Below are 15,235 nucleotides of genomic sequence, written 5' to 3'. Positions count from 1 at the left end.
GCTCAGTTTCAGGCTGAGGGAAGGCTTCTGGTTTGTTGCAGGTTTTTTTTATTCTGTTCTCACTTTTGCTGTTTGTTCATTTAATTTCATTATATTTACTTTATTTTTTGTTTATTGACCCTGTGCTTTAGTTTGAATCACTGTATTATTCAGAAAAGAAATATGTCCCCATTGCAGAGTAATCGAGTGACAATATATTAACTACTAAGATTATCAAAGTAAACTATCTAAATTATAAAATAGCAGATAACAAAATGTTGCAAAGTGTAGTTATAAAAGGGCTTAAAAACAACTACTCTGCAAAATAGCATCAGCTGCTCACTTTTTCAGATTCTACTCTGAGCTAGAGCATGTCCAGACTACAGGCAACAAAAGAACATGCAAAGACTCTACACAACTTCTGAAGACAGAAATGAGTGTAGCTGTTTAGATTTCCAAATACATTAATATAAGGATACAACACCAGCTGTTGAAAGCCATTGCTGCTTTTTAATTTTTGCTCACACAGTATTTGAAACTTTGAAGAGCAAATGTACTACCTCATCACAATATTAACTCTTCAATCATGACTTTTCCCATCAACTAAGTGGCAGATAACTATTTTTATGTTAATATTTAAAATAATCTTTATTAATTGCTGCCCCAATGTAAATGGCTTCATTACATACATAAGTAAAGAAATAAAACCCAAACAGAAAAGAGGAAAACACTAAAATGAAATAAGTAATACTATACTGGATTTAAGCCTTTCTGTGTTTTCTTAAAAGGTCAGAATTATCTATTTCCCCAAGGAAACTCCAAGTATTCCACTTTTAACTTTTATAACAAAGAGACAGTGCAAATTGTGTAAGTTACCAGAAATGTAAATTCACTAGTTATCAAACCTGTCCATTTTAAAGGCAAATAACATAGCACTGCATAATCAAAGACATGTGACAGCACATCAGGTTTTTGGAATCTTTGAATATATACTATGACACTGCTCAAGTCAGCACCATCTCCATAACACAGAAAAGTGAAAATGCCTTTTACAAGAGCAAGAACAGAAGGCAAAGAAGTGATCTCCTTCTGAGGTTTATTTATAACCACTCCCTGCAAGGGAACACGGATACTGATCATCCTGTCTCCCAATGATGTACCAATACAGGATGCTGATGTGCCAGTACATCAACTTGTCAGGAGCAGCCAGAGCAGCATTAAATAGCAGAAAGGGTTCAGTGATGTTACAGTGCTGAGTTCACATAAAAGTTCACATCATTTTGCTGGTGCTGAAGAACGAGCGCTTCAGCTGCCATCCATGTTTGTTGTGTTTTCAGACGGGCATGTGGGGAGGTAACAAAAGCAAACACCATGGAACACTGAATCATATTCACTCCTTGTATAGAGCAGGGCAGAATAACACCAAAAAGCTTTTCTCTCCTCCACTCTTCCTTCATTTTAAGGTCTGTCTCATTGTGTGTGTACTACATTGGTACAACCAGTCCACTCCCAAAACAACTTATGAGATTTCTTCTACTGAGCATTTGAAATCTGCATCCTCTCCTACTTGCTTTCCATGATATTCATCCTCAGCACTTTGTGCTGAAGAATTGGTGCTGATAGAATGGTCTGTATATCATCATGTTCTAACTCCAGCTAGATTCTACCTGGAGCATCTGGAGTTTCATTTTAAAAGGTTTAGTTAAATATGATGAGCTTTCAAATAAAGCGAGAGCTTTTGAGTCAAGCTCTCAAAAACAATGATAGGAGAAACTCATTTGCTGTTACTATTTTTCAAGATACCTTTCTATAAATTTAATTGATTCACTGAGTGACTACCAAGCTAAAGTAAAATTAGCTTGTGATTATACATCTGAATACAAAAACAGATTACAGATTCCAACTTTTCAGTACTTGACTTCACTAAGCACATTTTTCATTTAACATTAGAAATGTCTCTGGGTCTGATACTTCTAAATTTTCTGACTATGAAATTCCTTTCATATATTATCTGGATTTTAAAACCATCTCCAGCATTTTACTACTGTTGTAATACTATCTATGCTAACAGAATTCTGTCATGCTCTAGTCTCATTGCAATGAGGGGTTAAGGTGAGAATTTATCAAGGGTTGGAGGATAGCCTGTCCACATCCTGCACTTCCACAGCAGGCATTAAACTCCAGAGCCTTATTCCAAAGCATATGGTTAGATTTAATTTTCTTTGCCAGCTCCCAGATATTTCTAATGTGGTGTCCACTTTTCCTCTTGAGAAGGAACCTTTCTCAAGGCCTTTTCTGTTCAGAAATTATTTTGTTGGCAGTCAGATCATAAATAAAGACAGAAGCACAATATTTTATAACCTAAAACTACCATTAAACACCATCAGAATTTTGCAGAACAAAAAGAATAAATTTATCTCTCCCACCTTCTAGAGGGGTTGGAACTAGATGATCTTTAAGGTTCTTTCCAACCCAAACCTTTCCATGATTCTATGATTCAAATGCTCTGACCTGCCCAGATGCAGAATAGATAGATATACAACAGATATAAAGACTAATCACAAAACCCTGGCAGTGGACAAGAAAGGGAAGCATTTGACACGACCACTATAGCCAGCATGTCATCATAGACAGCATCACAAAAAAGATCTACTCATCTTCCTGTTCCACTAATGATACACATAGAAAATTACCAATTATCTGTTTGCCAAAGGTATGACCTGTCAATTGAAAAGACAGGCATACCTTAAATTATTTGCTGTATTGCAAAAATTAAACAGGAGAATTATGGGAACCTATCATTAACCTCTTAGCAAGAACATATATTTTAAAACAACTACATTCAAAAGGAAAATCATCTAAAGACCGATTTTGCAAGGCTGAACACCAGTGGCATCTATTCTCTAAATCTAACATTCTTTTGCCAGACAACAGAAAACAGATGCTATATAGATACTTCAAAGCCACATGTAACTCACAAATTGCACGTGATACAGAATTCTTTGTTGTGATCATCAGCTGATGGTTTAGACCATGGCTGGTACAGGATCTCCCTTAGCAAGACCCGGACATTCACCAGGGGCCAAATGTGCCAGCCAATATGAGCGTGTGACCATTCACTGCAGAACCCAGATGCTCTCCCAAGTCCTTAGTGCACTAGGGAGAAGCCACTGGAAGGGGTTGTCTCTGGGCACACCGCCAAAGGATAAAGCTCAGCATCTGAAGGTGGAGGCAGGGAACAGCTGCAGCCCACCAGGTACCACAAAGGAACTGCATGCAGAAAGTATTCCCCCCATCTCTGGGCAAGACAAGACAGCTTCGAAGACTTTCAACTCAATATCTAAATGATGTAAAAATCAAAAATTGTAATAGTTTTTGTGCAATTGGATTAATATTCAACCAATGTCATGCTCATATAAGACAATTTAAAAATCCTGCCTAATCAGTCTTAATTTTTAGATGTTAGGGATGATCCAAGCAGAGTAATATATCCTATTGGATATCAAAGTCTTTTAAAACGTGAACCAACAGCACCACTTCAAAAACATCTTGAAACTCGTAAAATTCTGTATTTTTAAAGTTATGTCCCTTACAGTTCAGAAAAGACACAGGCAGGAGACAGAAGATTTTCCCATCTAAAACAAAAAAGCAAAGAGAAGTTCTGACCTCAAAAAGCAGCCAGTTGACACCGAGATTGCTTGCTCATTCCAACAGCTAGCTGAGATACCAGAGCAGATATAAAGAAACCTCATTATTAACTATCATTTACTGATCCATTTTTTCTTTTGATAATAGAGCTGTTATTTTATAGTCAAAATCTATGATTTGTTAGAACACAGTCTATTTTCATTTTATGACTGCTGAGCATAAAAAGTAAAATGAAAGTATGTGTAAAAAAAGAAGTGGAGTTTTGGGTTAGGTTTTCACTTTTTTTTTCTCTTTTCCACAAGTAGTTAAAACCAAATAAAGTTGAGCTGCCAACAGTCCCACTGTCTAACTGCCACTGAAGGCAAGTTTGTGAATCTCAGGAGAGGGTGAGTTCCCCACCAAGCTGCAGACTCGTAAGGAGATGTCAACATCAAATGCCAGAGTCAGGCCAGAAGTCTCTTTTCAGTTAATTTTTTTTTGAGAGTACTGATGAAAAGATAGTCCACAAGAATGGGGACAAATCGTACTGTCACAACTACCCAAAAAGCAACAGAATCAAGAGTTAAATGAGATCAAAAACGGTTAGTATACATGACTGTACCTTGGTCTATCATTTGGAAGATATAATTTATCAGTGCAAGCAGTGCAGCTTGTCTACTATATATAGGGCTAAACCCAGATGGATTCAGTCAAGGAAATGTGAGGATTCTAGATGCCACCAGAGTCGCCTTGCGCACAAGCTTCCTTATAGCTTTCCCTAAAAAACAAAGAAATTCAAGACAAAAATGGTGAAAACTTTCCTCATCTAAGGATAATTTTTCAAGCAGGAACAAAACTGCTGACCCTGTAAGCAAGCAAGCACCTTGTTCTCCCAATCACTTTCATTAACAGAAAAATACTTCCTCGGTGGACATTCCCAGACTTACAGGAGTGTAAGTCACAAGCTGCAGCCCAGATATTTCTAGCTTCTATATTCACTTACATCAGTGTAATTAGCTGAGGCTCAGGAGAGTTTCCTCCCTCATACTGCTAACGCCAAAGTAGATACTAACTTTAGAATTACCAGCCCTGATCTAAGTCACTGAAATAATTAAGTACCTTGAATATTCCTTAATGTGAAACCCATTGTATCGCTGTTAAAGGGATTCAACTCAGATTAATCAATTTACCTTCCATCAACAACAGTTCAATCAAATGCTTGTTGAAGCAGAGTTTGAAGAAGTACTAACTTCTTCAGTTAATAAAATTTAAAATGGAGCCCAGAAAATCAGTCTACAGGATCTAGAGAACAGGTGCTCTTTCCCTTTAAAAGGTATGATCTTCCTAGTGAAAAAGGCAAAAATTATAGGAAAAAAGAAATCACACAAGCATATTTATTTCAGAGAAATGAACTGTATTTCTGTCATCAGAACATAAGGAGATGAAATTCAGGAACCACATTTTATATTAATATTGGTATTCAAACCAAAGCAGCCCAAACTACCAGCCTCATTCCGGGTCTGTATAGCATCAAAGAGAAAAATCTCATGGATCCATGCAGAAATATATTCTTGATTTTAATTTACATCTTTCACTTTTCAAAAGCCTTTCTTTTCTAGGAGTTACATAGGAAAGCAAATACATGCAAGCACTGAATATGAAAAAAGGAAATCTATTATACGTTCCAGGGTGATTTCAATGCTTATTTACACATGCTTACATTTAAATTTGCAGAGCTTTGAAATTCAGAAAGATGAAGTGCTGTATCAAAGCAGTTCTTTTTATTAAGGCATTTGTCATTGTGTGAATCTAGTCCAGACAGCAGCAATCCATTCCAGTTAGTTACTCAGGTCTGTATTTGTGTGCATCATGCACTCTCATGAGAGAGTTTTCTTTCTATTTATGCTTGCACTATTTAAAGCAGTACTTTTAATAAACAGTGTATCTGAATCAAGCCCACAGTACTCTTTTGGTGGAAATGGGGCAAGTCCTCTGGGTATGTAGATCATCATATCACTATTACATAATTTCCAAAAGCATTGGAGGTACAATACCTACACCAGAAGCGGGACTGGTGTACATCACTACTTCAAAGATTCAGTATAAGCAGTGAAGAACTATCAGTATGTGTATACAACATGTGAATGGTAAATGAAGTGGCATGTAGCAAGCCATGCCTTTGAACAACCCATCAGTGCGGAAAGTACTCTTTATATAACCAAATTTAAGTACACTTCCCATCTCTTATATTGCAATTTCCTTAAAAAGGCAGAGCCCTACAAAGTGAAACCCTATTCCTTACAACTTGCCTTGCAAGCTGGGTGGCAAGTAGACATCAGCAATCACTAGCCAAAGGCAATTTTTAGGTGAAGTAATACAGGAATAAACATGTACTTGAGATTTGACCCAAAAAATTACTAAAATTAATATCTTGTTTAAATGTTCTTAAAAATTATTAAAATGCAAGGGCCACTGCAGAACAATCTTTCGAGAGCTTGAATATTCTTGTCCGCTTTCTGCCTTAACAATTTTAGATGCTCAACACTTTTTAAATGATATGATCAATGACTCTTTGCTCAACAAAGAACAAATTAAGCTATCTCTAGATCATCTGTGTCAGCACTGGAAGACCTCATCAAAGCATTTCTTTTCAGAGAACAACTATACAAGAGCTCTGACAAGTCTCATTTCCATCATTTCTGTAGGAGCCATTTGTTGGGGTTTTCCTCTTTTACATTTCAAACCATCATCCCTTAATGAACTCTCCATATCCCCATCATCGAGTGAAACTCCACATCAGGGACAATAACTGTCACTTAAATACGGGCAATGTGCTTATGAACATTTTGATTTCGTAATCACCTTCAGGATGTCTTCCATGGTATTTTAATATCCACAATGGTCACAAATTAGCATTATTTTTCACAAGTGCCCTCCATACATTTTAAATGCATGCCATAAAAAGGCTATGTCCAAGAAGAACAAACTCTCATTCTTTGCTTTCCATCCTGTATTTCTTTATAGTTGAAAAATCAATATAAAATATCCCATATTAATTGTAATGCAAAACTATCTGCCATACTCTAATGTTATAATGCCATAATGACTGCTAGTCATTTGTACATATCTTGCGACTTAGTATACAGTTCTCTTTTAAAATAAGTTAAAGAATACTAATAAACAATAAAAAGCTCATCTAATAATAAAATGCTCAACTGAAAACATCAGAAGATAAAACATCAGTGAACCGTGTTATTAAAATCGCACCTGTAAAAAGGGGGCACGCTTAAAACCATCTCCTGGATATTTTTATGTACTTACACATAAAACTTATGTTTTATGTAAAACACCACATGTATTAAATTTGGCAAACCAAACCCAGAAACTCTAAAAATATTTCTTGATCCATCCAGATTTTTCTAGGGTTTTCATTTCACTGAAAAATGTGGGAGATTGTCCCACGAGTGTATGTATGTTCCTTTTAGTTTGCTATCACACGTATGGTTTTGCTCTGCTGGTTTTGGGTCTGGTTTTTTTTCTTGGTACTATCTTGGCAGGTGGATTTTTGATTCTGTTTGATGAGCTGATGCACATCTTCATCTTGATCTCTTGCAAAGTCAGGTACCACATGCGTTCAGGACCTGTATTTCCTGAACATCACAACTGACTACTTTACTATCCTGGTGGCACATATGCAGCACACTGAGGTTTGCCTGGAGGTCCAGCAATAATGAGGAATTCAACCACTGAAACTGAGCTATTATGGAGGAGGGAAAGCTCACCATCTCTACCAGCACCATTTAAAGCCTCTCCAAGATTCAACTTCATCACTTTGTTGCTATTCTTAGTCAAACCCCTGATAACCGGGAGGTGGTTTTGCTCATAGTGAGAGTAGAGATATCATTATTCACTGCCAGCATTTTAGTCCATGGTGGGACATTATTACCTGCATAAAGAAAAAGAAGGGATAGCACATAAAGCTCTGGGACAGCAAACAAAAGCTCTCGTGACACTTCTGGGAGCAATAGGCAAAGGCTTTTTCAGAAGATCCTGCTATCCATAGGGAAAGGACTGTGACACTGTACTGTACAGGGCATGTAGAAAAAACCATTCCAAGTAGAAATCTTTACTTTTTTGTCCAGTTATTTCCATATTCAAACATGTGTTTCTACATACTTATTGTTATCAGGTATACTGTCTAGATTTTGATGGACTTCTAGTATGTAGCACTGTCTTCTATGAGTAATTTCTAAATTGAAATTTGAAAGTTTTACTTTTGACATAGCCATAAGTTCAGCAGTAAGTTGCTTTCTGTAAAAGAAGTTCTGGTTTTTATTTGTCCTGCTGATACAGTTGCAGGTTGGGTGGGTAGAAAAACCACCTTGCCTCAAAGCCAAGAAGCTTCAAAAAACCTGCAGAAGACTCGCAAAAGTCCGTCCCTCCTTTTGTCCTCATCTACCAGAATATACCTCTCTCTAACTATCTAATTTTTCTTTTATCCTTGTATCACTGCAGCTACATATCAGCACCATTAGAACTTCTAAATCCTTCTACATTATCTAGTAGTCTTCCAGAATTTTCTGATTAGCCAAACAGCAACACTAAAATTGGGCAGACAACCAGCAGTCCGTTGATTTTCTATGAGCAAATAATATCCTGTCGGAAACATCCTACCTTTTCGTAACACAATGAAAAACAATCAAAAGTGGATACAGAATAAGAACACCAGATAATGTTTTAGCTAGAAATTACTGATACCTTTTGGGTGATAAAACAATATAGAGAAATTAGTCCAGTTATTCAATTTTTTACATAATCCTGAAAAAGAACGAGTGCTATTACCACCATTACTAGCATTTAGTTACACATTAGAATATGTATCACAGGCATAGACTGTGATATTTTCTCGAAACTCAAATTCTGCCGTTCTCCCAACCTCCCTAGATTCTTCAAGTCAACAATACCTCTCTTTTGATACAGCTCTAGCCTTTGTGACCGATTTCTTATTCTGAGCTGAATCATCACAAAAGCCACTTGATTGGCTAAAAATAATAAAAAAACTGCTGAATACCATAGCAACTGCCTTGCAGCCTTGCTAACATGCAGGAAGGATTTTTTACTTGAACAAGAGCTACAAGTGAAAACACCAGGCCGAAAGCAGATCTGGCATAATATCAACAATGCCACAAAAACACAAAAATTGCTTAACCCCTCCCCAATCTCTTCCCTGTAATACCTTTTGGGCAGCAATGAATCTTCAGGTTCTTATTAAAATACAGTTCAGAAAACAAGGAAAAATGTGTCCTATAGTATTGATTCTATGTATATATCTAATAAGGATTAAATTTTGAAAAATCAAGTCATGGAAGCAGAGCAGTAATAGAGCTTGACCTTCAGTTTTAATTAATAATCATATCACTCCATAAATAAAAGGATTAAAAGTTTCTAAAGAAACATTTCCAAATATACTTAACTCCACATTGCCCATTTTAGTGATCACTTTTAGGAACATACCAAAGCAGTCAAGATATTGATAATAAAAAACAATCACTTAACGACAAAACCCGCTAAGAATTGCATAAGGCCTATAAGGAATACATTTGAAAGAGCATATTGCTGTGGAATTATGGTAAGAGTCTGCGTTCAGTTTATAGGGCAAGGTTTTGGCAGAGGGTGGGCTCTGTGAGGAGCAACTAGAGGCTGCCCCACGTTGGACAGAGGCAGTTCCAAGACAAATCCACCGCTTGTTCAAGTTGAACCCACAAGTCATGCTGGTGGTACCTCTGTAATAACATATTTAAGAAAGGCTAAAATACCTCTGCAGCAGCACCTGTGAGAGAGAAACGAGAAAACAAGAGAGAAACTACCCTGCAGATGCCACAGTCAGTGAAGGAGGAGGAGGAGGAAGTTGTTCTGCAGGCACCAGAGCAGAAATTCCATTGCAGCCAATAGAGAAGACGATGGCAATGCAGGATGTCCTCCTGCAGCTGATGGAGGACCACAGTGGAGCACAGATCCACCCTGCAGCACATGGAGAACCCCATATCAGAGCACGTGGAGATGCTCTGAAGGAAACTGCAGCCCATGGAGAGCCCAGGCTGGAGCAGGAGCCATAGCCCATGCAGAGAAGCCCACACAGGAGCAGGTCTTCTGGCAAGAACTGTAGCCTGTGGGGGACCCATGCTGGAGCAGCACATTCCTGATGACTGTACCCTGTGCAAAGCATCCATACTGCAGCACTGGAGAAGGCCACATGTTGGAAAAGTTTATGAAGGACTATCAGGACTATCCCTGAGTGGGACCTCATGCTGGAGCATGGGAAGAGCAGGAGGAACAGGAGCAGCAGAGATGAAGTGTTGTATACTGACAGTAACTCATTCCCCATTGCCCCTGTGCTGTTCAGGGGTGGCAGGAAGCGCCAGAAAATTTAGGAAGCTAGGAGTAAAGTTGAGTCTGGGAGGAAAGGGGGTGACAGGAAGGTGGTTTGAGTTTTGAGGGTTTTTTTGTCACTAACCTGCTATATTTTTAATTAGCAATAAATTAATCTTTCTCAAGTCAAGCCTTTTTAGCTTGTGACAGTAACTGGTGAGTGATGTCTGTCTGTCCTCCTTTTTCTTTCATCTTATTTTTTTCCCCTGTCCTGCTGAAGAGTGGGACAGAGCAGCTTGGTGGGCACCTGGGACCCAGCCGAGGTCACCCCTCCATGGAGTACTTGTGTTTGAGGAAAGCATAAATTTCTCCTAGGCAACTGAAGCTATGTAGTCTTTGCTCTGAAGTAGAGGTACCCATCTGCTCCAGGTCAGCTATAATAGGTCTTCACTGCACAGTGAAGAATCACAGTTCTCTCTCTTCTCCACCACATTTGGGGTGGCTTTAATCTGACGACTCTATTTGCCTGCATAAAAAGGACCAAGACTGAGTTTGGCTTTACAGGCCAGGAAAATTTCAGCTTTGTTCCTCCTTGTGCATCATTTAAGATGAATTCAAAAGCTCCTATGAAGTGTTATCCAGTCAAGAAGGCAAGATACAATGCCCACAGCACAGCCACTTAAATTGCTTTTCACATTAGGGCTAATTTTTAAAGCAAAGAAGTCAAGAGTTAAGTCCATAACTCCACAGTATCAAATTAATTTACTTGATCTATTAGCATAATTTCTGAGCTTTTACTGGCATTAAGGACTGTTATAAACCACACACACCTATGAAAATCCATGCACTTTCTTGCAATTAAAATGAGGGGTAGAGCCTTACTCTGGGTTCCTAAAAATAGTGGCCTGGTTTTCCATTAAGGAAATAATTAACTATAAGGTGATATTTTTGGTAGTATGTTTTTTGTATCTGATAATAAATGGCCACAAAATTCTTAAGGTCTTGACCTTCAAACTTACGCAGTCTTACAGGGAGTTTATGGTCCCCAGAAACTCTTCCATCAGAGACCACAGATCTTGAATCAACAAAACATACTTTGGGTTTTGGAGGTGATTCCGTCATATTAGTAAATTGTTTGACATGTTCTGTACATGTTGCTGGAAATGGGCACCTTTCTGTTTTGTCTCAGATCTCTGATATATCATAAAGACATGAAATCAAGCCTAATTTTAAACATATGTCTGTGCTTGATATGTACATACCTCAAGGCATGTCTGTATTTATAATACATATATAGCATGTATACAGAATTTGTTAAACACTACTGAGAACTATGTACCTACTCAGAAAGCATGCATGCCATTTATCTTCCAAGAGATACTTACTTTATTTCAACGTCACAAATTCATTTACTTCACATACCATAAAAGAGTGAAAAATTTACTAATCTGGCTCCACAAACAGTAGAAATCAAAAGTATAAATAAAGGAAAATCAGGACAAAGAGAATCCAAGAAACTTAGCAAAGCTACATTCAAAGTTTTAGTTGCCCTTGATTTTAAAACACATGAGTATCCAACACTTTTCTTCCTCATCAGATAAGAATGCTTGATGGGTTGATCACAGAGTGCTCACTCTTACCCATTCCTCGTACTTCAGACTGGGATTTTATGGTTAGCTTGTTTTGAAAAACCTTTGTTTTGTTTACAAAGGACGAAGCAAGGAATTTTTTTCCTTCACTTGAACAGCTATCCAGGAAGAGCATACGATGTGAAATAGTACTCTGTGGTTAGTATTGCTCAGGCAAGCACACTTTGTCCAAAAAACCACAATATATAATATGTATGCTGGAGATGCTGACTGGAAGTACGGCCCTATGATACGCAAGACCAGATTTTGTTCTCATGACAGTAATTCTACTCAACGTATGTCAATTACAATATATTCTGCTCCCCAAAATGTTAAATTTGCTCTGAAGAGCTTACAATCTTAAGTCAGAATCCAAAGAAAAGAGAGAAGGACAAGTCAGAAAAATAGTTAGCCATTCTGCATACTTAGAAACACACTCACTCTTGCCTGTATAAATTAGAAAAATGTTGATCAAGGACAGAAACTTATTACAACAACAAAAGTCAGACCTCAGGGAGGGCTGGAATACAAAATTGTCATTGACCATAGTTCTGAACAATTTTTCCATACTCAAAGTGGCATGAAATACTTGACAAAGCTGCAGTACTGCAGGAGACATCCACTGATTGAAGTACATAATAGTAATGCCAAAAGTAGTGCTTGAAAGTAACTGCCATAACCATGATTCCAGTTGTTTCCAAAACTTTGGAAGAGGGCAACAGAACAACAGAATGTCAAAGAGAATCCTGCTATTCTATTATCCTTCATTCACCTAGCAGAAAGGCATTATCTGAGCACAAATACTTATATAGTTCTTATCACAAAATTTGCTATGACAAAATTATTATTATAACAAAATAATTATTTCATAAGACAGTATTATCAGGAAATTTAAAAGTAATTTGAACCATCATTTTTTTTGTTAAAAAAAGTAAACTGTTTAAGAATATATATCTGCATGTTAGCCCAACTGATGAGTGTCTGGAAGCAACTTATCCATGAGAAGGAAACTCAGTGGCAAGACCGCTGGAACTGTTCCTCCTACTTAACAGTACTGTTGATACCTCTAGGGCTCAGGAAAAGAATTACAGAAATATTAAACACAGAAGAGGGCATCTTAGCACAAGCACAGTACACTCAGACAAAAAACAATCTGCCTGATTACCGTCCAGTCACAGGAAAACATCTAAACCATTAAACAGATGTGCAGCACACCCAGTCTTATGTTATTACAACCTTTTACTGTAGAACTTCATTATTTCCCATAATATTTAGGTTTCTGAGTTCAAAAGAGAGTTGACCTAGGCAGTTTAAGGTGTTCTGCAAACTAAAGATGTTTGACTGGTTAGTCTCAGAAGAAGCTGTGTTAAACCAGGAATTTAAAACAGACAGATCTATCCAAACACCCAGTCAAAGATCCCCTGCATTATACAGAAAACCAGCAGCTCTATAAAAGGATATAATATTATTGTCTCTGAGAAGTTTTTCACCCCATTATGAAAATGATAAACCACAGCAATGACGTTAGCTAAATCACCAAAGGACACTTGTAGAATTAGTAGCTAAGTAAGAACAAAAATTCTTTATTTTAGGTCAATGAAAGTCTCCATCTACACATGGGTCAGTAGCATAAAAGGGTCAGTACCATTTCATTCCATCATCTGCAGTCCAGTTAAAAAATACAAACAAAACAGTGTGTGCAGTACAGTTACTTAGTGTGTGAGACACAGAAAAAGCAGAAACAAAGAAAGAAAGAAATTGCTTTACTTTTATTGTAAGTCTTTAGTGTTTGCATTATTTTTGGGACATCTTAGATTCTAAATAACAACATTCAGAACATGCACTGTCTAGGTGGGCCACTTCTAGGACACAGTTGTTTTGAAAAATTTTTATTCCCTGTTTGTAAAGTAACAAAAATACAATCAATGAACTGTAGATGCTTTTATCATATTTGCTTTTTGTCGGTTCCAAGGTCCATTGTCATAAGGAATCCCTGTAACCAGCATCTGGGATGGAAACAAAGTAAGTGATAGGCATCCCTACCTCCAAGTCCATCTCCAGAATCAACCTCATAGATGCTTTCCCCTTCCATGTTGTCTTAGGATGCAGCAGAAAGCAAGATCTTCGTCAAATGATTTGCTCAGGCTCCAGAAGGAAGCTGAATCCACCCACTCTGCAGCCAGCAGGGAATATCTTTCAAACAAAAACATAAAAACAAAGCCATTGATCCACTTCTGCTATACAACAGAAAGGTCATTTAATTTCTCCCTCAAGTCCTCAACTTTTCAAGACTGGGTGTCAGTGAGATCTACGTCCAATACTGTAGCTCTTTCAGTGGGTATCTGAGCTCCTTTTCCCTTGTAAACTCAACTGTAATTCACAGTACAAACTCTCCACTCCATATAAAGAGGTTACATCAGTCCAAATTACAAGACTGTATTAAGGGGGAAGCCTCAGCACAGGCCCATGCTCATTCATATGGCCTGACAGGACTAGGAATGGGCAATACGGGCAATACACTACTCATCCACAGGATTAGCTCTTCTCTGGCACACTGAGAGTACTGTGAAACCAAATTACATTCAGTTTGCAAACAGCAAATACAGACTGAAAGCACACAGATCATGTGGGTTCACTTCCTTAAAGAGACTACTCTTAGGGTTACTTTAACTTTAGGTAGAGAAAGCATCTCAGTTTAGCAATGAAGTGTAAAGATGTGTGTGGACAAAAGAATAAAACCACCTCTTCGTTTATTTCAAAGAGGACAGTACAGGAGCAACATCTTTTCCTTAAATTGAGTCTGAATAGCTGGTTGTTTCTCTATTACTGTCCAGTTTAACTAGTTTTTACCAGCACCTTCTCTTTCTGAATAAAAGAGAAATAACTGTTATTGAATTTAAAAAAAAGGTAAGAATGAGTCAGGAAACATGCACACAAAAAGCAATCAGAACAGCATGGAGTTAGTAGAGTAGTTTTGCAGCAAGCAGAGAACTGTCATGTCAGATGCTCATGATCCAGACAGCAAAGCAAGGATGAGCTCCAACACTCATTCCTCATGTAAGATTTGCAATCTGATTGTTTTTAAAATAAAGGAAATTGGAAACCAAAAGGCATCCAAAAAGAGCACATAGGTTTCTGTCTGCCAGAAATGAACTCGGACAGGCCAAGAACAGAAAACATGATGAGAGAATGATGATCAAGTACATGAATGATGTCATACATAAAAACTGTTCAGGTACCATTAGTAACTCAGAGCTAGTCATGGAGCAATGTATTGGCTGATTCCTTGCCAGTTTCAAATGAGCAAATAACAATTTTTATTTTGCAAGTGTGTGGCCTTCTCTTTTGTTTTTCCATGTCATTAGGAGAGCATCCAAATTGTCCCATGCCACTGCATTTTATTGAGAGGGTGGAAAAGGGAAAAAAAGTTCTGTATTAACATGAACTGCCCTTTATGTTTTGATCAACTCCCTTTTTCAACTCCCTATCAACAAGAAAGCAATAAATATTACAAGCAAATCTGTATTCAGAAATCAAGTAAAAGAAAATCAATAGTTCAAGTACTATGTCATTTTGTTGATAAAAAGAAGGGCATACCTAGAATTCTCACACCAGAGGACTCTACTTCTTCA

General features: G+C 37.6%; 1 protein-coding gene across 10 annotated transcripts in view; it reads right to left on the bottom strand.

Moving 5' to 3' along the window:
- Positions 1–15,235, bottom strand: part of PPP2R2C (protein phosphatase 2 regulatory subunit Bgamma) — a 191,818-nt gene that overhangs the window by 83,743 nt on the left and 92,840 nt on the right. For 3 of the 10 annotated variants that reach the window (XM_027642814.1, XM_027642816.1, XM_027642812.1), the window contains one exon: positions 4,229–4,384. The exons of 4 other annotated variants lie outside the window; for them this stretch is intronic. In XM_027642814.1, coding sequence (XP_027498615.1) covers positions 4,229–4,241 — 13 coding nt within the window. In that variant the 5' untranslated portion in view covers positions 4,242–4,384. Of the gene's footprint in view, positions 1–4,228; positions 4,385–13,646; positions 13,797–15,235 lie in introns of all 10 variants that reach the window. 3 more of the 10 variants (XM_027642810.1, XM_027642811.1, XM_027642813.1) reach the window with 2 other exon arrangements.

The sequence above is a fragment of the Corapipo altera genome, unplaced genomic scaffold (genome assembly GCF_003945725.1).
Source record: "Corapipo altera isolate COAL_440 unplaced genomic scaffold, ASM394572v1 22, whole genome shotgun sequence".
NCBI lineage: Eukaryota > Metazoa > Chordata > Aves > Passeriformes > Pipridae > Corapipo > Corapipo altera.
The sequence above is the reverse complement of the archived record's forward strand: the minus strand, read 5'-3'. Positions and strand labels throughout refer to the sequence as shown.